We start from the raw sequence: 23,960 nt of genomic DNA, 5'->3' as shown, positions 1-23,960 counted from the left end.
TATATATATATATAAAAATAAAAAGTATACACAACACTAAAACTATTAAACATTTGGGTATTTAAAACCCATCCACCTTTTTTGTTTGTATGGTGACGGGCTCTATTTGCAGGCCCAGATTGTTACCTTTTGTGCTGTTTGAGGATGCCAATGTTGCCTGTATTTATGATGTTGTCACCATGTTTTCTGAAACTTCATACTTACCATGTTTACAAAGATTTGTTTGCTGTACATAGACTTTTTACAGTAATGTGCTTTGCACAATCAGTGTGGCTTCTGTCTGTAAATTGTTAATGGTCTGTACTACTATAATTTTGAAAACCTCCCACTGAAAATGTTAGTGGTTATTTAACTTCATGAATGGTTTCGAGTTTCCTAAATCTTGTTGTTTAGATCTAATATTAAACCCCAAATTTGGTTGTACTTACTTGGTTGTTCATACTAAGACCAAAATGGAAGTTAATGAAAACTTAATTTTGAACTTTTTTTCTAACAAGTGCCAAAATGATTGCTATAGTTTTTGCAGTTTATTCATAATTACAAATGCTGGCAAGTTTCTGGACCTACATAAGTGAATCGTGAACACAAAGAAAGTTTGTCTGCATTTTGACCACGTGGGTGCTACTCTGTCCTTTGCTTCCGATTGTTCTGAACACTGGTAATTTTAAGAATTGTTGCACTTGGCAAATGAGTCTTGCCCTTAAACTTCACTTACACTGCCAAGTGCAAGGGTTTGGTGCTTAGTTAACTTACCCTTATTGCAGTGCTTCTTGTGAATAGCTAACGCTTCTGAACTGGAACTGTACAGTTTGTATTTTAAAGCTTCTGTAAAAGTAAACTATTTGCTTTATTAAAGATATACATTTAATAGGTCATACCTGTTTAAAATATGCACCTTGCTGAAAATGAGCAGCACCTTAAACTGTAACTTCGGTTTGTAAACAAAGATCTTATTACATTAACATGGGATTATTTAACAGTTTGAAAATTGTCAACTGCCTACTTACTGACTCTATCATATAAAAATGAACTTTATGCACAGTCCAATCTTTAAAGCTGCTTTCTCAAGTGATGTCACAGAAGAATGTGGTACAGACGATGCCTCAACAGGGACTTTGAAGCAGTAGTGCAGGTAAACATTGCCAGAATCACATTACTTGAATTTTTAGGAATCAGAGTCAATGACTTTGATGGTAGTAAGTAAAAAGTAAAGTCTGTCCCCCTCCCTGCTGTGCTCAAGGCTATTAGGTTAGTATGTGTTAATTGTGGTACTGGAATGCCGTGTGCGGGGTGTGCAAAGCTGCTTTCTTCCTTACTGGATAGGAGCACACATGCACGCAGCTGGCCAGCAGTGCTGACAGTACCCAGGGAGCACCTGAACCCATTTTGATTATGCAGAAATTGACTTGTTTACAGAGCATTTCAAGCACAGAGAAAAAGCCTTAATAAACTTGGGTAAAAGCTTCTAAAATAATAGGAATCACATTACTTGAATTTTTAGGAATCAGAGTCAATGACTTTGATGGTAGTAAGTAAAAAGTAAAGTCTGTCCCCCTCCCTGCTGTGCTCAAGGCTATTAGGTTAGTATGTGTTAATTGTGGTATTGGAATGCCGTGTGCGGGGTGTGCAAAGCTGCTTTCTTCCTTACTGGATAGGAGCACACATGCACGCAGCTGGCCAGCAGTGCTGACAGTACCCAGGGAGCACCTGAACCCATTTTGATTATGCAGAAATTGACTTGTTTACAGAGCATTTCAAGCACAGAGAAAAAGCCTTGGTTAAAAGCTTCTAAAATTTTGGGGTTTCTCCCTTACACATAATTGCTGAGTAGTGTGGCAATCCCACCAGTCCTAGGAAAGTTAACGTTTCTGTTTGACTAAAGCACGGAGCAGCTCTTTTGTTAATGTATTACATTAATTCAGAATATACTACAACTTGCAAAGAACACCTTTAGTTTATTTAGCACAGTTGTTCTGATACAGGATACAAGAGTCTACTGCTTTTATAGATGGAACACATGCCCAACTTTGCTATGTTGGAGGTAGGATTCACTTCGAGTAACATTTACCTTGTTATTATAGAGCCATACTCATGAAATGGGCTCTGCTTCCTATAGTGCTGTCTTGAGAACCAGGCTATTCCCAGAAGTACACTGAATTGAGTTTTTCAGAGGGAAAAGGGAATGTGATAATTATAATTCTTAAGCTGTGTTAGTTACAGTAACAAGAAAAGCTGGCCTAATACTCCACTGAAAACTACATTCACATTTTAAACGCAGAAGTACAGATTACTTTTTACCTGCTTTTTTTCAAACCCACACCTTCTTGGTTTTCAAAGTGCGACTCTAAACTATTTCTACAGCCTCTGAAAGCAGCAGTGCTCCCATCCAGGTAGTGCTGTCAGTCTACAGGCTTCTGCATCCTGGGCGGAGTGGCATCAGCAATTGTAGCTAAATAAATGAGGTTCCTGTGCAGGATATGCTGGTACCTATGAGAGGAAGAAACATAGGATCTGGGAGACGTTCTTTTCTAGACAACTACCCATACTTGCACTCATGTACGCTGATCAGTATTTGCAGTAAGGGAAAAAGAAAACTAGAATAATAAATCAGGGGAAACTTAGTGTTCTTATGCTGAAGCCCGGTATGACGTACTGAGCTGCACTCGGTAGCCGAGCATGTGCTACTACCCAACTTCGATGGGAAGCAGGACATGGAGCTCGCAGCCCTGGAAGCCCAGAACGGCAGCGGAGCGGGAGAGGCCAGAGCTGCCTGCCGGGCTGGTCTGAGCAGCTGCAGCCGCTCCCCGCGGCTGCTGGGGCGGCAGAGCCGCCGTCTGCTTGCGACACCGCTCGGTGCGCACGCTCGGGCAGGGAGGGCAGAGCGGGCGTCACGGGAACCCTGAGCACACAATATACATCTCTAAAAATGATTCTGGGGAAACCCCTTCGTAAGCCCAGACGCATTTTCCTCGCAGCGGCAGGAGAGCTCTAGGAGCGCGAGCCGCGTTTCACTCCCGTTAGCGACACCGGGGCCCCCAGCGCTCCGCCCTGCCCGCCCACGTCGGTCACTTACTGCACGCAGTCGGTGGCGCGGCCCTTGTTCTGGTACTCCACGATGCACCGGATCAGCTGGTCGTTCTCCTCCAGCAGCTACGGCACAGAGCACCGTCACCGCCCGCCCCGGCCTCCGCCCCGCCCCGGCCAGCTCTGCCCCAAGGGCCTGGGTCACCGTCCGGCTCAGTCTCGGCCCGGTTTCGCTCACCCGCTGCAGCGTGTCCTGGTTCACCTCCGCCGTCCCGCGCACCCGCTCGGGCACAAACGCCACGGACATGGCGGCTCCCGGCTGAGGGGGCGCGGCGGCCCCGCCCCCGGCCGCGCGCACGCGCCGCTGCCGCCGGGAACGGCCGAGCCCGGCCCGGTCCAGCCCGCCCCGCGCGCAACAAACGAGCGCCGCCGTGCCGCTTTTACTGAACAGTTTATTCTGGTTTAAAATAAAATAAAAAAAAAACCAAACAGAAAGCCTGGGCGGGCGGGGAGGGGCTACGCAGGGTTTACCCCCGCCCGCGGCTCCCGGCCCGGGTATTTACAGCTGGAACACCTCAGACAGTAAAGAGTTATTGCAACAGGACAGCACTTGCCGCTACGGTCAAAAATCTCAACAGGTGTTCAGAATCGTGACTTGTGGATCCCAAAAGGCAGTTGTTAAACATGCAAAAACATTACTAAACAATATTATCTAACTTCTACAGCTGTCAAATACTTGACCTTAATAAGGAAACCAATTACAAAATACTTCCTTGTAGTGCTATACAAAAGTTATAAAATTAAGATTCCATCAACCACTTTTAAATATTCCAATTTTTCAACAGTGCAGTTTTTCACGTCTTTATCACCACTGAACATTCTGAAGTAAAAAAAAATAAATCAGCAAATTAGATCAAAGTGATGTAATCTTTGGATCCCTTTATTCCTGTGGCCTTCATACACATACACAGACACAAATGACCAGGTTTCTATTTCAGCATATCAGAAAGTTGCAACTAGTTATCCAGAATTGGCAAAAAGTCCGTACTGTCATTTGTGACTTCGTGGTCTTAGAACCAGAGTCTCAATGTCTCCAAGCTACGGTCTATCAAAATGCAAACAACTTCAAACACTAAGAATTCTTTAAATTGCTCATGTCTACAGGTATTACAACAAAGTTAACGTTTCAAGAATTGACAAATGGAGACAGACTTTTATCCCAGGCATTCCAGGAGAATCACCAACTCGTGTGCCTGGTCCATTATTAAAAAAAGTTAATATTTCTCACTAAGTAAAATCAATTGCAAATCTTGACATATGAAAATTCCTTTTCTCCTTTTTTTGAAAATACTTCCTTAACTTGGTCAAATCCTGTGATATGCCATAAACTACAAAATCAAATTCTTGCAAGAGCAGTGAAGCGTGTATCCAGTTTTGTGTAATGGAAGAACATTTTCAAAACTTCATTACAGTCCAAATATAAAATCAAACATTTAAGCTTGAAAAGCTGCTAAAGAAAAAGAAACCCAACTAATTCAGTGTTCTTCAGCATATCAACTTTCTGCAATAACAGTATGTTTACCGACTTAAAAATGTTTATTCTTTAAAAAATTAGTTGCTTTTTATACAGCTATACAAAGTTTGTAATGTTTCTTTGGCAATGGGATATAATGGAATTTTACAACTATATAAAAACTTTCCTTTGCCTAAGAAACAGTATTTACTGTGTGTACATATCTGACTGACAAAGCAAGTTTTCTACTGTCCAGCACCCTAGTTGATACAAGAACAACTACCTCAAAAGGGATTTTACAGGATTTCCAAAAAACAACCTTCGGTGGGTCAAAACACTCACAGTATCGACGGCCTTCTGCATACCATTGTCCTTACAGCTTGAAGCAATTATCAAATACAGTTTAGTAATAAGAAAAATCCTTTCAGTGATGAAAAAATACTTAAAACTCCATCGAAGTACTGCTTATAATTAACTATACATAAGAAATTACTTATCCTTCTGTCTCAAATATATTTAATGCTTACTGTTTTCAAAGATGGCCATTTCTCAAAAGTAACTGCATTACACCCCTTTGAAATTAAATAGTTAAATCCCAGTGCTGGTGACAAGTATACAGCAAATTAACTTCATTCTTTGCAGAGATCAAAACTAATTCTCTGATTCAAGAAGATCTAGACGTTCACCTGGTTAGTAGCTTTCTTGTAGACTACGCAGCAACTTTGTTGTCTTTCTAGAGGGAACAAAAGCACAGTGTTAAAATTCATTTTGCAAAACAAACCCTACAAACTAATCTGAGCAACAGCCCTGGGAGAAGTTGTGCTGTGCAGGCTATTCCCCACGTCCTGCAGCAGAAAGGAGACCTCTGGAGGAGATCAGGTGGGCATCTGGTGAAGCCCCCTCAGTCTGGCACTGAGTAGAGCAGCTCATCACTCCGAATACAAAGCACAGCACAAATCCTCAGCCCTTACACCACCTCCTACTCAACTGGAAGGAGGCAAAACTCTTGTTCAGAAATTCAAATTGCTAATCTTCAATCCCTCATTTCCATTCACATTCAGCTACCCGAAGTTTCTTTAAGTCATAGGACTAACTGTTGAAAACTAATCAAGGAACAGCTGAGGGATGTTTCTCTCACAACAGAGAGAAATGTGCTGTGATGAAATCCCCCATCCAAGAGATTCTTGTTTGCAAAACTCTAACGGCTCATGCAGTAAAAAAAACTATCAGAAGTTGTTGTTCTGTCCCCCTCAGAACTCTAAAAGCCTAGTTTATCTGAACCAGTCTGGATTGCTGTCTGATTCTAACCAGTACACCAGTCTGTAAGATTTGTGCCAACTCATTCACAAAGAATTCAAAAGTTTGTTGCACAATGGAAGCAAGTTAAATTATTCTCCCTCATTCTTTGTATTTTACAATATTGCTTGGAAAAATGCTTGCAATTTACATCTCTAACACTTGCATTCAATCTGCAGAACCTTTTTTCCCCTTCTTTTTCTTCTCCTCCCCAATACCAGCTATCAAATAGCTACTCAGGGCACGTGACGAAAGGCAACCTTTATTTTTGAGTATTGACAGTAAAATGATGCTACGTAACTAAAACTTCAGCATTAATGGACTTTCAAAAAAGTAGCTCAGAGCCCCTGCAAAATACCACTCAAAAAGTTCTAGTCCAACATCAAATCTAAAAGCAGGAGACCGTGACCACCCCTTTCCCAGAACAGCGGACGGGGTCAGAGTAACACGAAGTGCGCTTTACCCTATATTCGAAGTCAGCGAACTCCCGGCCTCCCCGGCCCCCTCGGAATCCGCCGCGGAAGCCGCGGGGGGCGGTGAAGCCGCCCCTGGCGCCGCCCCGGCCCCTGCCCCCTCGGAAGCCGATGACGCCCCTGCCCCTGTAGCCGCCGCGGCCGCGGTTGGGGCGCAGGGGGATGCCGAAGGTCTCGGCGTTCAACCGCCGCTCCTCGGCCCAGGTGGGTCGCCGCTCCCTGCAGCACAGAACCAACACGGACTGCTGTGAAACTTGGGGAGGAAGGCAGAGGCGCCAGAAAGGCCGTGGGGTGAAAAACGATTCGTGAATCACATGGGAAATCTCCACAGTATCCCTTCCACAAAAACCCAGGTGTCTGCCACAGTTCACAGGACTCACCAAGAAGGAACATGGTACAGATAGATTAGATTAATTAGATATTAATAATGCTCTAAGAATGTGGCATATTGAAAAGCACACTCTGTATCCTCTGCACACAGTATCATTTGAAGCAAGAAACAGCTTACAGTTACAGATGTTATTTTATCTGGCTGTGAGTACAACCAACAACTCCCCCTCCCCCTCCTGCAAGTCAAAATAGGTCAGCAATCCACAACATCGTGTCTAATAAAAAGGCAGCAGCAAAAGATAAGGTTTAATTTTCCTGAAATGCTATCTGCCCGTTTGAACAACACTACTGGCCGAGACAGTTATGTAATCTGCTTAGAAACCATTACCAAAGCAGGGTCATAATTGATTTAACTGAAGTGTTAATTTAGCAGCAAAGCAATACAAACAAACCCCTCCACGTCTTAGTAAATCTGAAAAGGAGATTCTAGAGCCTGTGCATTACGTTCTAAAAGCATGGCTCTAAAACATCTTAAAATAACTTCCTATGACCATACTGCACTCGCCCACAAAGAAATTTTGTGCTTCTTATTCCCATTTTGTTTTTGCCAGCTGCATCTGGAAATAAGCTCTAATCACCTTTGACTCAGAGTTGGTTGTAATGAGTAGCACTGACAATACTTATGATATAAACATGCATTAAGCAGACTAACAAGCTTCTCCTGGCAGGCCATACCTATTGTCATCACAGGAAATGTTATCAAAGAAGGATTTGGTTTTGTCATAGTAGCAATTGGGTCCAAGTGGATCTTCCTCATCGGCATTCCCTTCGCTATTTTGGGTATCAACACCTGAGTCACCTTTGTCTTCTCCATTTACGGGCTTCTCTGGTTTCTCAAGTTTATCTTCTGGAAAATAAAAAGTAAACAGAAGCCTAAAAAAACCAGCACTGTTAAGTTATTCCCAGTCAGAGAGGAACTATATTGAATGCTACAAAAATAATTTAATGTGGAAATCAAATAATCTGACATGTAAATTAGGATGTATTGCTGTCTGGAGGTTTCTATGCTTTCTGTGGGTTTAGTTACCAAAAAATCCTGCAGCAGAACAGAATTGATACCCATCTAATTTCTCCCCTCTTCAGATACCTCCTCCCCAGGCTGAAGAGCCTCATTCAGTGAATCCTCCTAAAAGCCATCCCATGGTTTTGTTCGTCCCCGTTGTCCTTCTCTTTTGTTTTCTGGTTTTGCTGCCATCTCCTCTGAGACATGGGGCCAGCATTCGGTTGCTTTGCGATGTATTTATTTCCTAATAATGCCTCAAGTTCAACTCACTGTTTTTAACCAAAAACAAAGCTGACTGTTCAACAGCAGCAGCTATTGCTATTTTCAAATCTCATTCCTAAATGTCTACAGCTTAAATCTCACAATGCTGTGCATAAACTTCAGACAACCAGCTCAACCTTTCACACCACACACAAGAACTACCACACTCACAAACATTTCTATAGCTATTTATGGTCAGCATTCCCTTTTCTCTTTATTATTCTGAAAAAACCAGTATCAACAGCAAACCATCAACTGATTGAAAAATGATCCAGAAAAACAAGTGAGCACCACAGGACAGATCGTATGGGACTCAACTGGTCTGTTTACTCTACATTGACAACTGACCATTCATTCCCACCTCTTGTTTCTCAGCTTTCAGCCAATCATTCATTGAAATCACTCACTGTATTAATCTGCAACAATTTTGTCCAAAAATAGTGTAGCAGTGTAACAAACAAGTGGCTGATCACAAGAGAATTAGATAATCAAAACAGAAGCCTGCTAGAAAATGAGTGCTGGCAGCATGGTTTCTAACTACTCCTGTGTTCCTCTGGAAAAGGATAAAAGCAAGGAAATGCTAGAAACTTTCAAACAAACTCTTCTACATACTACAATGAAGTTCTGATCCCAAACTCTTTTGCTTTTGATCTGTAATCGACATTATAATTTTGGTCTAATAATTGAAAACCTAAAACATTAATTTTCTTTTATTGCATCCTTTCCAGAACTTTAAAGTAATAAACATTATTGGGACTTCTGGTTAAGTAATCTGCATTTTTAACAGAGACTTGTTAGAACTTCACAGATGATATCTGCCAGTTAAAATTCGTTAAAAACTCAAACAGTGACCCAAGTATTTAATTAACATATGACCCCAGTTTACTTATTAATTGGTTTTTAAATTTATTTTTTAATGACTGCAAACAAGACGTAATACTATATGCCTTGTAAGAGTTGTTCTCCAAGGCAGGATCAAAACAGCAAGACAGTATTTCCATGCTGAAATCTAAAGTAAAAATTGTTTTACCTTTTAATTTAAGTTTATTATGAAATTCTCTATCAATTTCCTCCTTATTGAATTGTGCATTTGCACTTTCAAAGTCAAAGTCCTTCTCAAACTTCATTGGACCATCCCTCCTAATACCAAATCTTCCTCGGCCCCCTCTGTGACCTCCACGGCCTCTCCGTACTGCGGGTGCACCTGGAACTGAAAAGAGGGAAATTCTGTTTGGTTTTGCTTTGTGGATTGGCTTTTCTCTGAAGATGGTGGAGGGTGTTCTGTGTGTTGGTTTGCTTTCTAATTCCTGGGGTAACAGGTTGGGACTTCAGAAGTGCATGAAGAGAATGCCTGTTGTTTGAAATCCCATCAGAGCAGCTTGTAATTTGTAAATTCACTTACAGTAACGACAAAAGTGACACAGAAAGCATAACAGTACTAAATTTGTGTGCTAAAAGACTCTTTAGAAGTCATTAAAAGGTTTTGGAAGACAAGTTAAAATATTAGTGGCTTTTCAGTCAAGTATTTTTCTAGAAAGGCTTTTATTTCAGGCTATTATGTTTATAAATCCATGATATAAACATATACTTGATTTATATTTTTATTTAAATTGATTTCTTAGTATAAAACAACAAGAAAAGATTTTTCTCTTTAATGTTGGCTTCATTTGCTTGTATTCTTCTGGCTCAATGCAAAGTTGTTACCCTCTCAAAGGAAAATGTGAAAGAATTTATGTATTTTAGCAAATTTAAAAAAAAAAAACGTATTGGTCTGAAAGCAACGATAGCTATTTCTCAAAACATGATTTACCAATTTGTCGTTTGTTTTCATTTCTGAGTTCATTTTCTGATCTTGAAACCTTGTGTGCTTCAGCTAAAGTTGGAAATAAAAACATGATTTGTTTATCCAATTAGATATTTTTGATCATACTTTTGTATATATAGTTCAGATTTTTAAAAAAATCCAAACCTATAAATGCAAATCACATGTTGAAATCATAAAAAAAAAAGTAATTTAGCATATATGCTTAAATTTAAAAATAAATATGTATCTAATCCAGGTCTCTGCTGGCCAGCCTACCAGCAATAGACAGCAGGAAAATTCCTATATACTACCCTTTAAAAGAGCACTTTGTATGTGTATGGAAGGAATTAAGCTGTATGAAAACTATCCAAAGCTACCTCGTCTGTGCTCTTGGTTCTCTAGGGATTTTTGGCTTGCAGACACCAAAGGTCTGGTTTGTACAGGACTCCTCCTCCCAACTGGTGCTGGAGTGGGCAGGTGGGCTGAAGCTGTTTGTACAGCTTGTTCCATGGTGGGGCTCCTTCTCAAATGGTCCATCTGAGGGCTTGAACGACCTGGGGAAAAAATCAAACCAAACCAGGTTATTTCTCATCTACAGAGGTGAGTTACTGGAGTTACTGGTCTCAACCAATCTAGACTGACAGGTTTATCTGCCTTGGCAGTTAAGGCAGCTGTGTCAAAAAAAAAAAAAAAAAAATCTGCACCATCAGATCCACTAATTCAGAATAAAGGATGTTTAGGAATACCCCTTCCCTCACTCTAAAATAAAATAATGGGTGGGACACCCAATCCCTACCAACCCATTAACGATGTACACTTAGCTGTGGAATCAAACTTTGGCATTGACTGGAGGTAATAATGCTCTTTCTGCCTCCCTGGGATGCCAAGTGGGAAGAGGCTGCTCCCAAAGGCAGCTGTGGTGCTGCTCAGGCACTGCTGCAGGATCCCTGCCCACGCAAGGACAGCGGCACGGGTGGGCTCAGTGCAGGGAAGGAGCTGGGGGAGCTGCCCCCCACAGCACTGCTCACACAGGGCCACGTGCAGCACCTTCAGAACAGAGCCATGGATCCAGCCAGACAAGCTTACAACACCAAATAGGTAAATCCACTAAGAAATTAGACCAAGACTCAAGTCCCAGTAAGTGAAAGAACAAGGTTCTATCTATCTCATTACAAAACTAACAAAAGGAAAACAAAAAATAAACCAAACCCATGAACAAAACAATAAATCCAACCATAACACACTTGCAATTGACAAGGATGAAAAGTATTTCTAAAAGCAAGCACTCAGAAAAGCACAGGAAATGTTGTGGCAGAATGTATGTTCACCCAGAGCACATGTCATACATGTCCACAAACCGTACAGGCTTTAACTGCAGAAAACCAAACTTCTGTTTCAAAAGAGAAATGCTCAGCATACTTTTGTCCCTTGCATTAATCCAACAAAGCAGAACCTATCTTTGGCAACTCACTCAACTAGTCCTAGAAACACTCCTAACGGGTATACAAATCTCAGCTGGAATTTAGGAAAAAGGCCTATGTGCTGTAAGTGTTTTTCCTTTTACCATGACTGCATAATTTAAAAACAGCATTAGGAATATATCTCGGCACACTCTTTGACAGCAAGGAAGAGTGGAAGAGCAGGAAATAATGGGGTCTGGGTTTTTAAGGAGCAATGTTAACAACATCTGCATGAAGGTGAGGGTGAAGGTGTTCAGTGTTTAGTTTCTTTTTTCTTTGCCATTCAAATATCATCCAGAATCTCATTTTTTCCAGTATTACATAAACTATCCATACAGTTCCTGTTAATATTAAGCTGATTTAAAAGTCATGTCAACACCTCTACAGGAAATCAGGTCTGTTGTTAATATCATCTATGTAACTATGCACAAACAGAAGAACTAGAGTTAGGAATAAAGATCTTAAAATTTTAAACTGAAGGACTTCCCATTTCTCTCAGTATGAAGTATCTGCAGTTCTGCCACGTTATTAACAAAACTAAGTACTGAATTTCCACATGTATCTGCTTCCTAACACTATCTCACTTAATTAAGCCCTACTTCTCATTACAGGTGATTTAAAGGTAACAATAAATGTGTTACCACCTGCAGCACTCCAAGATGTAGAGAAAACACACTTAAAGAGCAAACACAAAGCCTCTCAGTGTTTCCTGGGCTTAATACCAAGTGTTTTTGTGAGAGAATTCAGCTGTTTGGTTGATGTTTCTGGCAACCACCAAAATCATACAGGCACAACTTGTCAAAAAAAGACTGAAGTCACTAAAAAAGATTTTACCTTGAGACATCTGTGTTTTTAGTGATCTTGCATCTGTTGTAAACGCAGAACCAACTGCAGTGCTTTGGGACATGCTAGCACTGCCTGAAGAGTCTGTTCCAAAAGATGTTAAAGAACCTCCTGCTTTGAAAGAAATAATATAGTTGTAAAATCTGGTTTACTTTTTTTTAAATTAGCACTACATGATTAGAGAAGCTTTATTAGGCAGTTATTCTAGAGCACACGTAAGTCTGCCCTTCCCATACATTTTGAGTGTAATCTAGCAGATGTATGTACATAGGCTGGTAAGACTAGTATCTTGATTTTTCAATCTAAAATGAAAAGCAAAAGAGCACTTCTAACTTCACCATCACAAGTATAAACAAAACACAGTCATCTTATGGAGCCATACACGTTACTGGTATATATTTCCACGTAAGATACTTTCAGCAAAAATATTACTGTCACATACTGTTAATTGGTATCAGATTACAGCCAATTCTACAGTCTCTCTTTTGCATGGCTAATGTTTTCAGTACCAGGAGTAACACTGCTGCCAGAAGAGTTTTGAGACTGTAAGTTCCTATGAGAAGAACTAAACTGTGAAACAAACTCTCAGGGAGGAAGGAAAGTTGGTTGGTGAGTGTCAGAGAGAATGTGCAGGCTAAAGGAGCAACTAGCCCACGCAGCTCACAAATACTCCCAGCATCTATTTCCCAGCTAGCCAACACCTCCTGAACAGCTGGAGGACTGCACTGGCACATGGTTGCTGAATAATCCAAATCCTTAGTTAAGGCACACAGCACCTGCTCAACCCAACAGCACAGCTATGGGGCTTCCCTGGAGGGGCTGCCTCTACCACTTGTGAAATATAAAGAATACTGAGAGAGGTATTTAGTCCTCAATCATAATTATTTCGATTTAAGATGCAAAGACTATGAAGAACTCTACTTTCGAGCTGAACTGCAGAACTAACAGAGATGGAAGACTTTGAATCTGCCTTAGGATAAGCCACCGATGAAATTCTAAGCAGTGATGATTACAGTCTGTGCACAGAGAGCTTCACTCCCAGGAAAACACCAGACAACCAAAGTGAACCTACCAACTCCCACAGCGCCGAACTGCTGCCCCACCAGCGGGCTCGGGCTGAACTGACTGTACGCAGGCATCCTGCCAAAAGGACCGTAGGACCCCACAGACTGGAATGAAGACGTAGTCGAAGATCCTAGTGAAGACTAAAGACAAAACACACGACACGCTAGCAAAAATTCGTATTTACACCAGAATTAGGAAACAGTTCTGTGAGGCAAGACACGTAGAAATTCTAAAATAAACTTTCTTCACAAGTACGTACAGCTTAGAAAGCACTTTTACCCTTCCGCCATCACAGACCTGCGGAAACAGTAACACAAAATTTTGCAATCTTTTCCCTACAGCCTCAGACACCAGACTCTCTTGTCAAACACAGACATATAAGCTTTGTTGGCAAACTTAGGAAGTGCCCTATCTTTTTCCTTGAAGTTTCAAACCCCACAGGTACAATAAGACACTCAAGCATACTGGAGGAGGCTGTGGCTATCACTATTATTGGGGTTCACAGTAATGCAACTTCACCACTCTTGACTACAACTGACAGAGGGACTTGCACCAAATTTAATAAAAGTCCTTGGAGAAATACAAGGGCACATCATGAGGAAGTTCAAGAATTTTATCCTACAGAATAGATAAAGTAGAAGAATCACATTACATGGGATTATTGACTTCCATTTGAATCAAGAGATTTCCTCTTGCTCTCAGGGATGATTTTAAGATACTCCATAAGCACAATCAACATGCCAACAAATTTTTGAGAAAACTATTTATCAGTCTGTTTATTACAAAATGACAGACTAACTAAATCTGAAGACCTCAAAGTTGTAAGCTGCTTTCCCCTCAGAAACCAAGTATTCACTATTCAAATAACTGCCTTATAGTATGAAGCCTGTTTAAAAGCATAGCTAGACGAACACTTTAAAGTCATAGTCAGCAAAAAATGTTGAACATTGAAACAAAAATAAAACTAACAAGCAAACAAAAGCCACTAATTATCTGGAGCTATTGCAACATTTACTCCGTTTGATTTATACCAAGCCTGATCTTCCCAAGAACTGTGTGTCCTAAGCCAAGTCCCTTTCAGAAAAGGCATCAAGACCTACAAAACACCATTAGTTGGTTTTGAAAAGACAGCAGCTTTGATATGTAGTGCACTGTGCTAGAGTTAGATTTCAACCTTCATTGTCACAGTTAAAGACTGTGAAAGAAGAAAATCCTTCCAGAGTTCTTTACACTGGCTTGTGAACCTTACAGTGATGAACACTTTAATTTTTAAACACTCAGCTAGAGAGCACTTAAGCTAGCAAGTCACCTCTTCAGCAACAACTATTTACAACTCTGTTGTGACTTACCTGAACAATGGCAGGGTCCTGTGGCAAGGAGCACTGAGGTTTTGGTGGCTCACAGACAGTCAGGTCCTTAATGTCGCTGCCGCGGAATATAATGTACTCGAAGACCTCATCGCGAGGGGGGATGGGTCTGTCCGTCGGTCTGTCTTCTGTACCAAAGGAGCGAACTGCGGACGTGGGAAGGGAGGAAAAGAATGAGACGTCCCACATTCAACAAAAGGGTTCCAAATATACTGCAGAGACCAACAGCTTTAAATAAAAAGGATAACATTTCATTGAGAAAAAACACCATATTGAATAGGCATCGTATTCTTCACCATTATCAACTCTCCTCAGACAAACAAGTAATTTAAGCTAAAAAAATCTGAGTTAAAATCCAAGCTGAAAGACTGAGACATCACTTATGCTATTAATCACATGTTGAATATTTCAATTGTTTTGTGAGGGTAAGGGGAAGCAGCAAGGCAGGTTTTTTTCGCTGGTAAGTCAATCCTATGAATCAAGGAATAAATGAGTCTACATACTTCATATTCTACATTTGCAAAACAGGAAAAACATGCTAATACTACTAAAACCTGGAATATTAAGAACTATCAAATGTGAATTTCTCAAGAGATTCAAACTTTAATAAAACAATTTTCCCTAAGCAAAATGCATTCTTCTTGCTGGTGTAAGGTTCATATGATGTCATATGATCTCTGCCAAATTAAGCAAACTCACTGGGGCGTAACTCTCTTCCTAGTGTGCACCATACCAAGACATTAAATTCCTTGTATGAATTCCAGCAGCTTTCGGACTGCACAGCAATGAAGCAATCAAGCTCTTCCTTTTGCACTACATATAATCACTACCACTACATGGACACCATCACTTGGCTGTCACTGTCCTTTTCCCCACCCTCACACTGCCAACCCTGGGTGAGTATCAAATGAAACAAAGAAATAACTGAAGAAGAGATTTGTCTCCAAGGGCTAGCTGTGTAAGCAAAAACTAAACAATGGACTGAAACCAGAGAGGGCAAAAAAAAGCCAAACCCCCAAAATCATGACAGTCACATTCAATCACAATTTCATAAACTTGTAGCAGCTTTAACAATCCCTCATGATTGTTTATGCTCCAGCCTTTTAGAAAGTGTGTGTTTGCTTTTCAAGGTACAGGTTATGCTGAGGAAAAAAAAATCTGTATTTTGCTTTCATTTACCAGAATTAGATTTCCCTCCATTTTCAGATGCATCAACATTTTGGAGACATCATTAGGCACTTATTTGCAGCCACAGAATCATTAGTCAAGAAAAGCAGAGTCTCCCGTAGAGATATAAAGTGATACTGAGTCATTTCTCAGGCTGCACCAGCCATCTTCCATCACTGTTGCTTCTTATGATACTGCATAAACAGAGCTTAACAGTCAGGTATTAAAATCTTTTTAAGAAGCATAATTCAGGGGTAAAGAGATCATGTCCACACTACAAAGAAAAATAACATTAAGCAGTTACAATTACTTTGTTCGTGTATCATCTAGTGAGCTGACTTTCATGATCTTTTCTGTTTCTGTGCATCTGAAAGTCTGCTCTGAATGGTACTACAAAGTGTGAGCAATGTAAAAAGGCACACACTGTTCAGTTAATGTCAGTCCTTGTTAGGAAAGGAATCTGTCTTCTTTTCCTCTACAGAAAAAAAGTGTCTGGAGCTTAAGAATTGGCAGAAATTAACTCAAAGTAATGCACAGTAGCTTAATAACATTATCAGTGGGTCACGTGCATTCCTGGGTCAATTCATTCCATTACTTTTTATTCACCAGGATTTTCTATTTTACTGTCTTGACCGTGGATCTATCCCCAATTTCTGGCCATCTTACACTCTACTTATTAGCTAACTAATAAATGAGCTTGGACTTTCATTCCATCATTTGACACGCTGCCTTGGTAAGTAAAACCAAAGTTGGTTTTGTACTGCTTCTCTCTGTCCCACATTGAAATGGTTTCTCTAGTAGCCATTTCATCTACAAAGGTGCACAAAAATGGCCAGAGTATGATCAGTTAGTTACCAAAGGATTTTACTTTCTAGCTAAAGTGAAGAAACTACTCCATAGAAGCACCACAGAGAAAGGGTAGTAAGTTGAAGGGCTGCATCTTGTCTTTACATGGAAATAAAACTGATGAACTGTGGAAGAAATATGCTTTGAAAGTATTTCTCTTAAGTCAGAGCTACACTACACAGGTAAGTATTTTAATATTAATACTCATGTCCCATGACACATATAGGAACAGCTCTAACACCCAGCAATTACCTTTCTCCATTCTAAACCAAAAAAAAAAAAAAAGGGAACCACCAGACTTTCTTCTACTGATGCACTGAAAGAAGCAAAGGGATTTCAGTGTATGTTAAAAAACAAAGTCTTTCTCCACACCATGAAATTACCATAATATCAAAAGGAAGTTCTTCAGTGCCAAAATTTAGAATTAATCTTTAAGAGATTCAACTGTCTATGCAGCTAACTCAAGACACTGACAATGGTTTACCAATAAAACACATCAAGACTTGCTACTAAAAGCTGGACTCTTCCTTTACTTCTCCCCTGCCCCAAATCAAACTGGTTTTATCACAGTCTTCTGCAAAATATAAACACAATTTCATCCAATGAAGATTTGCTCTGCTGGAGAGGGGTAAGCAAACTCCCCTGATTCTCACAAGCAACCACATAACCACTCCAAGTCCAAGTTCCTTTTAAAGCAGGAACCAGAACTGCGTGTGGTAATCTTAGGAAGGGCTACCTAACAAGTAGCCCAGTCAGGTCCTTCAGGGTGTTAAGGAGTTGAAAGTTATTTTTTGTATATTGCAAAAGCATACCCACCTTTACAATTTGTGTTTTCCTCACTTAGATTAGGATTTAATACAATCTGAGCTCTTGAAAGTAAGAAGTCTAATATCAGAAGTGGCCAGTATAGCAGGATTTTAGAAAGAAATAGCTTTTACCACGTTTTCTCATGCTCAGAAATACTAAGTTGCCAGAGTATCAAAAGCACAAGGTATTGGAGCAGCAGCAGGCTTAGAACTCTGTCCAGCTCTGACTCTGGGGGAATTTCCTCAGACTATCTCATCTCCTTCCTCCAGAACAAGGCACAGTAGTTCACATATAGCAAAATACTGAAGAGTGAGAGATTAAAATAAGCACAAAAATATTGTCTTGCGAAAGACAATCTTACACTGCAGTAAATCTAATGAATTTTACCTTGTCTATTTCAGGATTGTTTTTTTCTGTTATTTCTGAAAGAGCTAAAGTGGCTTAAGGACTTGCAAACAAAAGGACAAGCAGTACATGTTGAAAGCAAACTTTTTTTTTTTGTCAGAGTAAATATACATAAGTCAGTAGCTAGCTAAAATAACTAACTCTCTTGAGGCTATTAATCTATACACTTGTGCCCAAGTAGTTCCACCAGCTTCATATTAAAGTGCTGTGAGCAAATTTTTGTACAGATTTTGACTGTGCTATTACTACTATACGATATTTTAATGTATATTACCACAGTACACTACTGTAGCATTGGACGGCAGCATTGCAACCTTCCCTGTCAGTTGGTCAATAGATACATTACTTGTTGATTAACACAGCGAATCTAAGCAGAATGTTAATGAGAAGTGAAGCCACTGACTCTGCTAGCTCGCCCACAAGGGGAACTGCCGCGAACAGGCAGCTCGGGCTGCGCACAGCACGGCCGCTCTCCTGGCTCCCCGAGGAGCAAACGCACACAGACGCCAGCTCCCCCCTGCTCCTAAGGCACGGAGGAGCACGACCACTGACACCGACCACCACCACAAGTCATTTCAGTTGCCACCTCTCCACACATCACAACCCTTGCACTGCAAACGTGCTTTGATGCCTGCACACCACAGCAGCTCCTTCCCCCAGAACAATTACCTCAGCCTGCATTCCCTTACTTGCAGGGAGATGGAGCAGGCTTTGACAAGAGGAATTTTTCTGCTGTGACATACTGTGCCCAAGTTTGGTTTGGCACACAGGCCCTAACCTTCAAGACATCCAAGAAGCATGTTACTTAACTGACTAAAAAATACATTCCTAAAAAACTGATAGAAATGTAACCCTTCCCTTTCCTGCTCCCACCCCTGAATAAGCTCAAGCTCAGGATTTCAACTTTCCTCTGTCTGCATTTCTGAGTCTTTCACCAGCAAATAATGTTCTGTAGAAGTCTGAAAGGGAAGTTTTCCTTTGGATGTGTAATTACATGGACAACACTATCACATATGGTTGAAAACGCCAGAAGTTTAACTACTTCTTAAAATTACCAAAAGCTGTTTCACTAGTATCTATCAATTATCAAGGTCACAAATGCAACTCTCAGTGGTCCAAGAGTTGCTAATTGAGAACTGATGCATTATAGCAGAGACAATATGTAATTCTGTTTCTTATATACCTAAGGACTCCCTGTTGTTGAAGGAACAAAGCTTTTTCTGACACAATATGGCTGTTCTAACACAGCTTATCTGCATTAAAAATAACTCTCTCTAAATCAGAGCCTTGAAATAGAAAAGCATTATGTACAACTAATATGAAAGATCACATCTCCTTTTTAGTGCTACAACATTTAAGATCAAGCAATCAAGCACTGTGATTATTCTGTAAATGCCCCAGGTAGGGCACCAATCGTTTTCCAGCAAGAAAACTAACCATAGCTTGCAAACTCCTCTTAAATTACTTGGGTTAATGACGTTTTAAAATTAATAATGAGTTATTAAAAAACTAAGTGTTACCTAGAACCACGAACTAGAAGGACATTTCCAGTTATTTTAACTTGAGGCTTGACAATAGGAGTGAGTGGGTTTTGGTTGCAGACACTGTCTCTGAAAAGCTGTTGATCTAAAGAAAACATATGCACTAATAACATTTAAGGACCTCAAATGTCTGCACAGCTTGCTTGGTGTTTGGAATCCACTATGGATGGGTGTTTCTACTGTTATTTAAATAACTATACACTTATACACTTTGTGAAAGGATGCATCACTTCACCTTATCAGACTCCAGCTTAGGTTAAAAATGTTATGTTCGATATTTAATACTTCCTATCTTTCTATAACTGTGAGATAGAGGCCACAAGTTTTGCTTAGTGAAAATATCAGCACTTTGTAAACAAAATGCTGATCAGAGAACTAGAGCAGATTGCCCCTAGTAAGGAAGGACTAGAGCCTGTGCTGGCAACCCAAAAACAGTATTTCAACTTCATGAGATTAATCTCTGATTTTGGTTCTGCCCACACAAATCCTATGGTTGGGCAAATCTGTAGTTAGTCAAGAACAGACTCTGCCTCTACTTTTGCACTTCATGTCACATTTCAGTACCCTCAGTTAGAATACGAACAATGCTGAGGTGCCCTGCATTCAATTCAGGGAACAGTCATGTCACACACACTGCACAGCTCAGCAACTGAAAGCATGAAGTGTTTTGGCTTTTTTTTTTTTTTTTTTTTTTGCCCCTTTTTGGGAAAAAAAAAAAAAAAAAAAAAAAAAAAAATTGTGGTCAAGATTCACCCTAAACAGTTCTGTTTGATTTCTGGACCCAGCACAAGAAGAAAAGGCACTATCACCTGATCAACATACCTACAGCTAAAGCACAAGTTCTGCTTCTTTCACAAACAGACCTGGCTTTCATTAACACACCTGCCACCTCACATGTACACTGTCACATCCCCTCAATGGCCTGGGCCTGCAGAAACTCCAATACTCTCGAGTGGAGCATTCTGCTCCTGAGCACAGACAACTGCTCTGCGGTCTAATATTGTTGTTTGCAGCTCCACATTAACTCCAAGACTTTTGGTTCCAGGCTGCCTAGAAATACTGGTTTATTCTCTTCTGAATCATAACACTATTACAAAATACACATTCTTCAGCGAACTCAGCCAAGTTTTATTAAAGTAACTTCAGTGGTTTAGATTTACATTTCTGATGAGAGCAATGAGAAGAGAGCAGATCAGACTTGCAACTGCAGTTTGATCTATCTTAAATATGCACACTTTGGCAGATACACCACAACATGACTTAACCACTCTCGAGAAGTCATGCAAAATTGGCTTGGTCAGCACTAAATCAGTCTAATTTTGGACAAGACTATCACAAGGTCCTCAAGGATATGATTCTTTTTCTATGTGCTTTTGCACAAACCTTAACAATCACAGCATGCAACTGGAATTTCTGAACATTTCTTTTTAATCACAATATCCAGCTTTTACTTGCATAAACCAAAACCAGCTGTCCTTTCGAAGTAGATAATGCAACTCCAGCCAGGCAATTTAACCTAAAGGCAACTTCAGAAATAAGTAAAAATCACATAATGCAAGCTAACTGCCCCGTAAAGTGAAATGTGCAAGCCGGGGACCAAACGCAACTTCAGGTGTTTCAAAGCCCATGTATCACAATTTACAAAACAGAGTAACCTATTTCTTAAACAATAACGGGGGGTGTTGCTTGCGAGAAGGGAAAAAAAAAAAAAAAAAAAAAAAAAAAAAAATTGTGGTCAAGATTCACCCTAAACAGTTCTGTTTGATTTCTGGACCCAGCACAAGAAGAAAAGGCACTATCACCTGATCAACATACCTACAGCTAAAGCACAAGTTCTGCTTCTTTCACAAACAGACCTGGGCAGTAATTAACACACCTGCCACCTCACATGTACACTGTCACATCCACTCAGTGGCCTGGGCCTGCAGAAACTCCAATACTCTCGAGTGGAGCATTCTGCTCCTGAGCACAGACAACTGCTCTGCGGTCTAATATTGTTGTTTGCAGCTCCACATTAACTCCAAGACTTTTGGTTCCAGGCTGCCTAGAAATACTGGTTTATTCTCTTCTGAATCATAACACTATTACAAAATACACATTCTTCAGCGAACTCAGCCAAGTTTTATTGAAGTAACTTCAGTGGTTTAGATTTACATTTCTGATGAGAGCAATGAGAAGAGAGCAGATCAGACTTGCAACTGCAGTTTGATCTATCTTAAATATGCACACTTTGGCAGATACACCACAACATGACTTAACCACTCTCGAGAAGTCATGCAAAATTGGCTTGGTCAGCACTAAATCAGTCTAATTTTGGACAAGACTATCACAAGGTCCTCAAGGATATGATTCTTTTTCTATGTGCTTTTGCACAAACCTTAACAATCACAGCATGCAACTGGAATTTCTGAACATTTCTTTTTAATCACAATATCCAGCTTTTACTTGCATAAACCAAAACCAGCTGTCCTTTCGAAGTAGATAATGCAACTCCAGCCAGGCAATTTAACCTAAAGGCAACTTCAGAAATAAGTAAAAATCACATAATGCAAGCTAACTGCCCCGTAAAGTGAAATGTGCAAGCCGGGGACCAAACGCAACTTCAGGTGTTTCAAAGCCCATGTATCACAATTTACAAAACAGAGTAACCTATTTCTTAAACAATAACGGGGGGTGTTGCTTGCGAGAAGGGAAGGCCTTAAAGTGACACAGCGCACAAACGAGAATTACCACAAAGGCCAGCGAAAGCAAACGCGTTCATGGCATGCAGCGGCACCCAGGGCTGTGCAGAACGTGTTAAACCTTTCCTATCGGCCCGGAACCGAGCTCTGGAATCCTCTCTGTCCCAAATAGTTCATTTACAAGGACTCATTTTTCCTCTTCCCTAATGGCTACATAGACTCTCTGCTTTTACATATTGATTTAGATTACTTAGCAAGACTTCATAGATGCAAGAAGTGTAAAGAAAAAAAACGCTGAGTGATGCAGAATCTATTCTAAAGAGGTTATTAAAAGTTCTGACTTAATGTTTTACCTTGAGAATGAATTATCATGCATGAGAAACACTGAAGTCCTTCGGATGCCCAGTTTCAAAAATTCTCTTTTTTGCCTCCAACTCTCTTCTCAGTAAACCTGTCTTTCTAACTTTCTTATACATTCACAAAGATCCCTTCTCCTTCCCGACATATAAATGTGTGTGTATGTGTATATCTTGAGGCACATAACATTCTCGTACCATTTCGAACTACACCGTGCCATATACCTCCAAAATTAACAGCTTACGTTCAGCTTTTGTCGGTAATCCAGCACGCAGGATCCCCTTCAGACCCTAGCTGTCTGCCGTTCTAAGATGCACAGCAATCCAGTCATACGTGGCCCTATAGCCTGTAGGTCTGGAATTCTTAACGACGCAAAGAAAAACTCTTTCTAGCCTCCCCCTCCTACTCCCTTTCACGCACTAGCACTGGACGGCTTCCCCCGCCACGGGCTTCATACCTGCACTCTACTGGGAACACCTCCGAGCAGCCCCCGGCACGGAACCGCCGCCGGCTCCTCGCCGCGAGGTCCCTTCCCGGAGCGGGAGGCACGGGGGGAGCGGGCCCTCGCAGCGCCGCCGCTCTCACAGCCAGACCCTCTCTCGCTTCCACCTCCCCCGCAGCCGCCCCGCCGGGAGGACGGCGGGACGAGGCGGGCTCTGACCGAGCTCCCGCAGGCTGCAGGCTGCCCGCCGGGCCTCCTCAGCGCCCGGCCAGCGCCGCGGCTCCGGCTCCTGGCCCGATCCCGTCCCGCGGCCTCCATCCCGTCCCGCGGCCGCGCTCCCCTCCCGCCCCTCCCCGAGCGCCGCTGGCCCGCTCCTCCCGCCGGCCGCGTCCTTACCCTTGGCCAGCGCCACCGTGGAGTTCTCGGTGTCGATGGTGTACAGGATCCCCTCATAGCGAATCTCAGCCTTGGAGATGAGGCTGATCTTGCTCCCGATGTAGGGCGTCCCCCCGCTCATGGCGCTGCTTCTCGGTCAGGGACACCGCCGCTGCCGAGGGCTCCTTAAACCAGGCACAAGTAGCCGAGCAAGCCCGCCTCTGAGTCGTAGTAGGCGCTGTCCTCCTGTCGCCCCGAGCCGCCGCTCCCACACGGCGGAACCCTCGGCAGAGCCCTCAGCGGAGCGCTCAACACGGCCCGCGCCCCGCGGCTCCCAACATGGCCGCCGCCTTCATCTTCCCTCACAGCGCCCCCCGCCCGGCCCGCCAGGTGCATGCCGGGAGCCCGGCTACTCTCGCGAGAGCTGCGGACGGGGGACGCTGAGTTGGGGGCGGGAACGTCGCGGAGAGGTGTCGAGGTCCCACGCGCGACGGCGGGAGCGGAGCGCGGGGTTTCGGCCCCGCTCGGCCCCGCTCGGCACCGCCCGGCCCCGCTCGGCACCGCCCGGCCCGGCAGCCCCCAGCGCTGCCCCGGCCCGCCGGTCCGGTGTCGTCGCTCGGCAGCCCCGGCCCTGGCGCAGCTCGTGGGCGGTCACCGGGCAGCTGACAGGAGCTTTGGTGGTGGAGGTTTCGGACTGTTTGAGGGGCCCGGTCGTTGAACGGCAAATCCCGGGGATCACCATGGGCAGTCGACAACCGCAGAAGAAGCACAGGAGCGGGGGGATAGCATCAGTTCGTGTTTCACGGGGATTCCCTTTTACTCTGCTGAGTGTCACATCCT

General features: G+C 42.1%; 2 protein-coding genes across 5 annotated transcripts; both read right to left on the bottom strand.

The window, feature by feature from the left end:
• Positions 1-1,935: 1,935 nt before the first annotated feature.
• Positions 1,936-3,415, bottom strand: SS18L2 (SS18 like 2). Its single transcript, XM_041396246.1, has 3 exons — positions 3,263-3,415; positions 3,074-3,150; positions 1,936-2,487 (listed from the first exon to the last, which is right to left on the bottom strand). Exons 1-3 carry the CDS (start codon positions 3,329-3,331, stop codon positions 2,400-2,402), a joined length of 234 nt encoding a protein of 77 aa, XP_041252180.1. The 5' UTR covers positions 3,332-3,415; the 3' UTR covers positions 1,936-2,399.
• A 1,190-nt stretch (positions 3,416-4,605) lies between these two features.
• LSM14A (LSM14A mRNA processing body assembly factor) lies at positions 4,606-23,506 on the bottom strand. 4 transcript variants are annotated; one of them, XM_041396242.1, is made up of 10 exons: positions 23,142-23,506; positions 14,482-14,645; positions 13,140-13,272; positions 12,059-12,181; positions 10,142-10,318; positions 9,771-9,833; positions 8,991-9,170; positions 7,372-7,543; positions 6,297-6,525; positions 4,606-5,270 (listed from the first exon to the last, which is right to left on the bottom strand). In XM_041396242.1, exons 1-10 carry the CDS (start codon positions 23,260-23,262, stop codon positions 5,247-5,249), a joined length of 1,386 nt encoding a protein of 461 aa, XP_041252176.1. In that variant the 5' UTR covers positions 23,263-23,506; the 3' UTR covers positions 4,606-5,246. The 4 variants fall into 4 exon arrangements, with proteins under 4 accessions (XP_041252176.1, XP_041252177.1, XP_041252179.1 ...); XM_041396243.1 differs by having other exon boundaries at positions 12,059-12,178; XM_041396245.1 differs by lacking the exon at positions 9,771-9,833 and having other exon boundaries at positions 12,059-12,178; positions 23,142-23,505.
• Between the last annotated feature and the right edge of the window lie 454 nt (positions 23,507-23,960).

Source organism: Onychostruthus taczanowskii, unplaced genomic scaffold, assembly GCF_017590055.1.
Source record: "Onychostruthus taczanowskii isolate IOZ18803 unplaced genomic scaffold, ASM1759005v1 scaffold127, whole genome shotgun sequence".
In the NCBI taxonomy this organism is placed as follows: domain Eukaryota; kingdom Metazoa; phylum Chordata; class Aves; order Passeriformes; family Passeridae; genus Onychostruthus; species Onychostruthus taczanowskii.
This window is presented reverse-complemented; position numbering and strand designations above follow the sequence as displayed.

What these genes read in the sequence shown, in the direction of transcription:
- SS18L2 (XM_041396246.1), bottom strand. Translation starts at nt 3,331, where the DNA reads ATGTCCGTGGCGTTTGTGCCCGAGCGGGTGCGCGGGACGGCGGAGGTG. An exon ending in ACCAGGACACGCTGCAGCGG is followed by an intron (nt 3,151 to 3,262) that starts GTGAGCGAAACC and finishes TCTGTGCCGTAG; the next exon opens with CTGCTGGAGGAGAACGACCA. An exon ending in CGCGCCACCGACTGCGTGCA is followed by an intron (nt 2,488 to 3,073) that starts GTAAGTGACCGA and finishes TTCCTCTCATAG; the next exon opens with GTACCAGCATATCCTGCACA.
- LSM14A (XM_041396242.1), bottom strand. Translation starts at nt 23,262, where the DNA reads ATGAGCGGGGGGACGCCCTACATCGGGAGCAAGATCAGCCTCATCTCC. An exon ending in TAATAAACTTAAATTAAAAG is followed by an intron (nt 7,544 to 8,990) that starts GTAAAACAATTT and finishes TTTATTTTCCAG; the next exon opens with AAGATAAACTTGAGAAACCA. An exon ending in ATTTCCTGTGATGACAATAG is followed by an intron (nt 6,526 to 7,371) that starts GTATGGCCTGCC and finishes TCTGTGCTGCAG; the next exon opens with GGAGCGGCGACCCACCTGGG.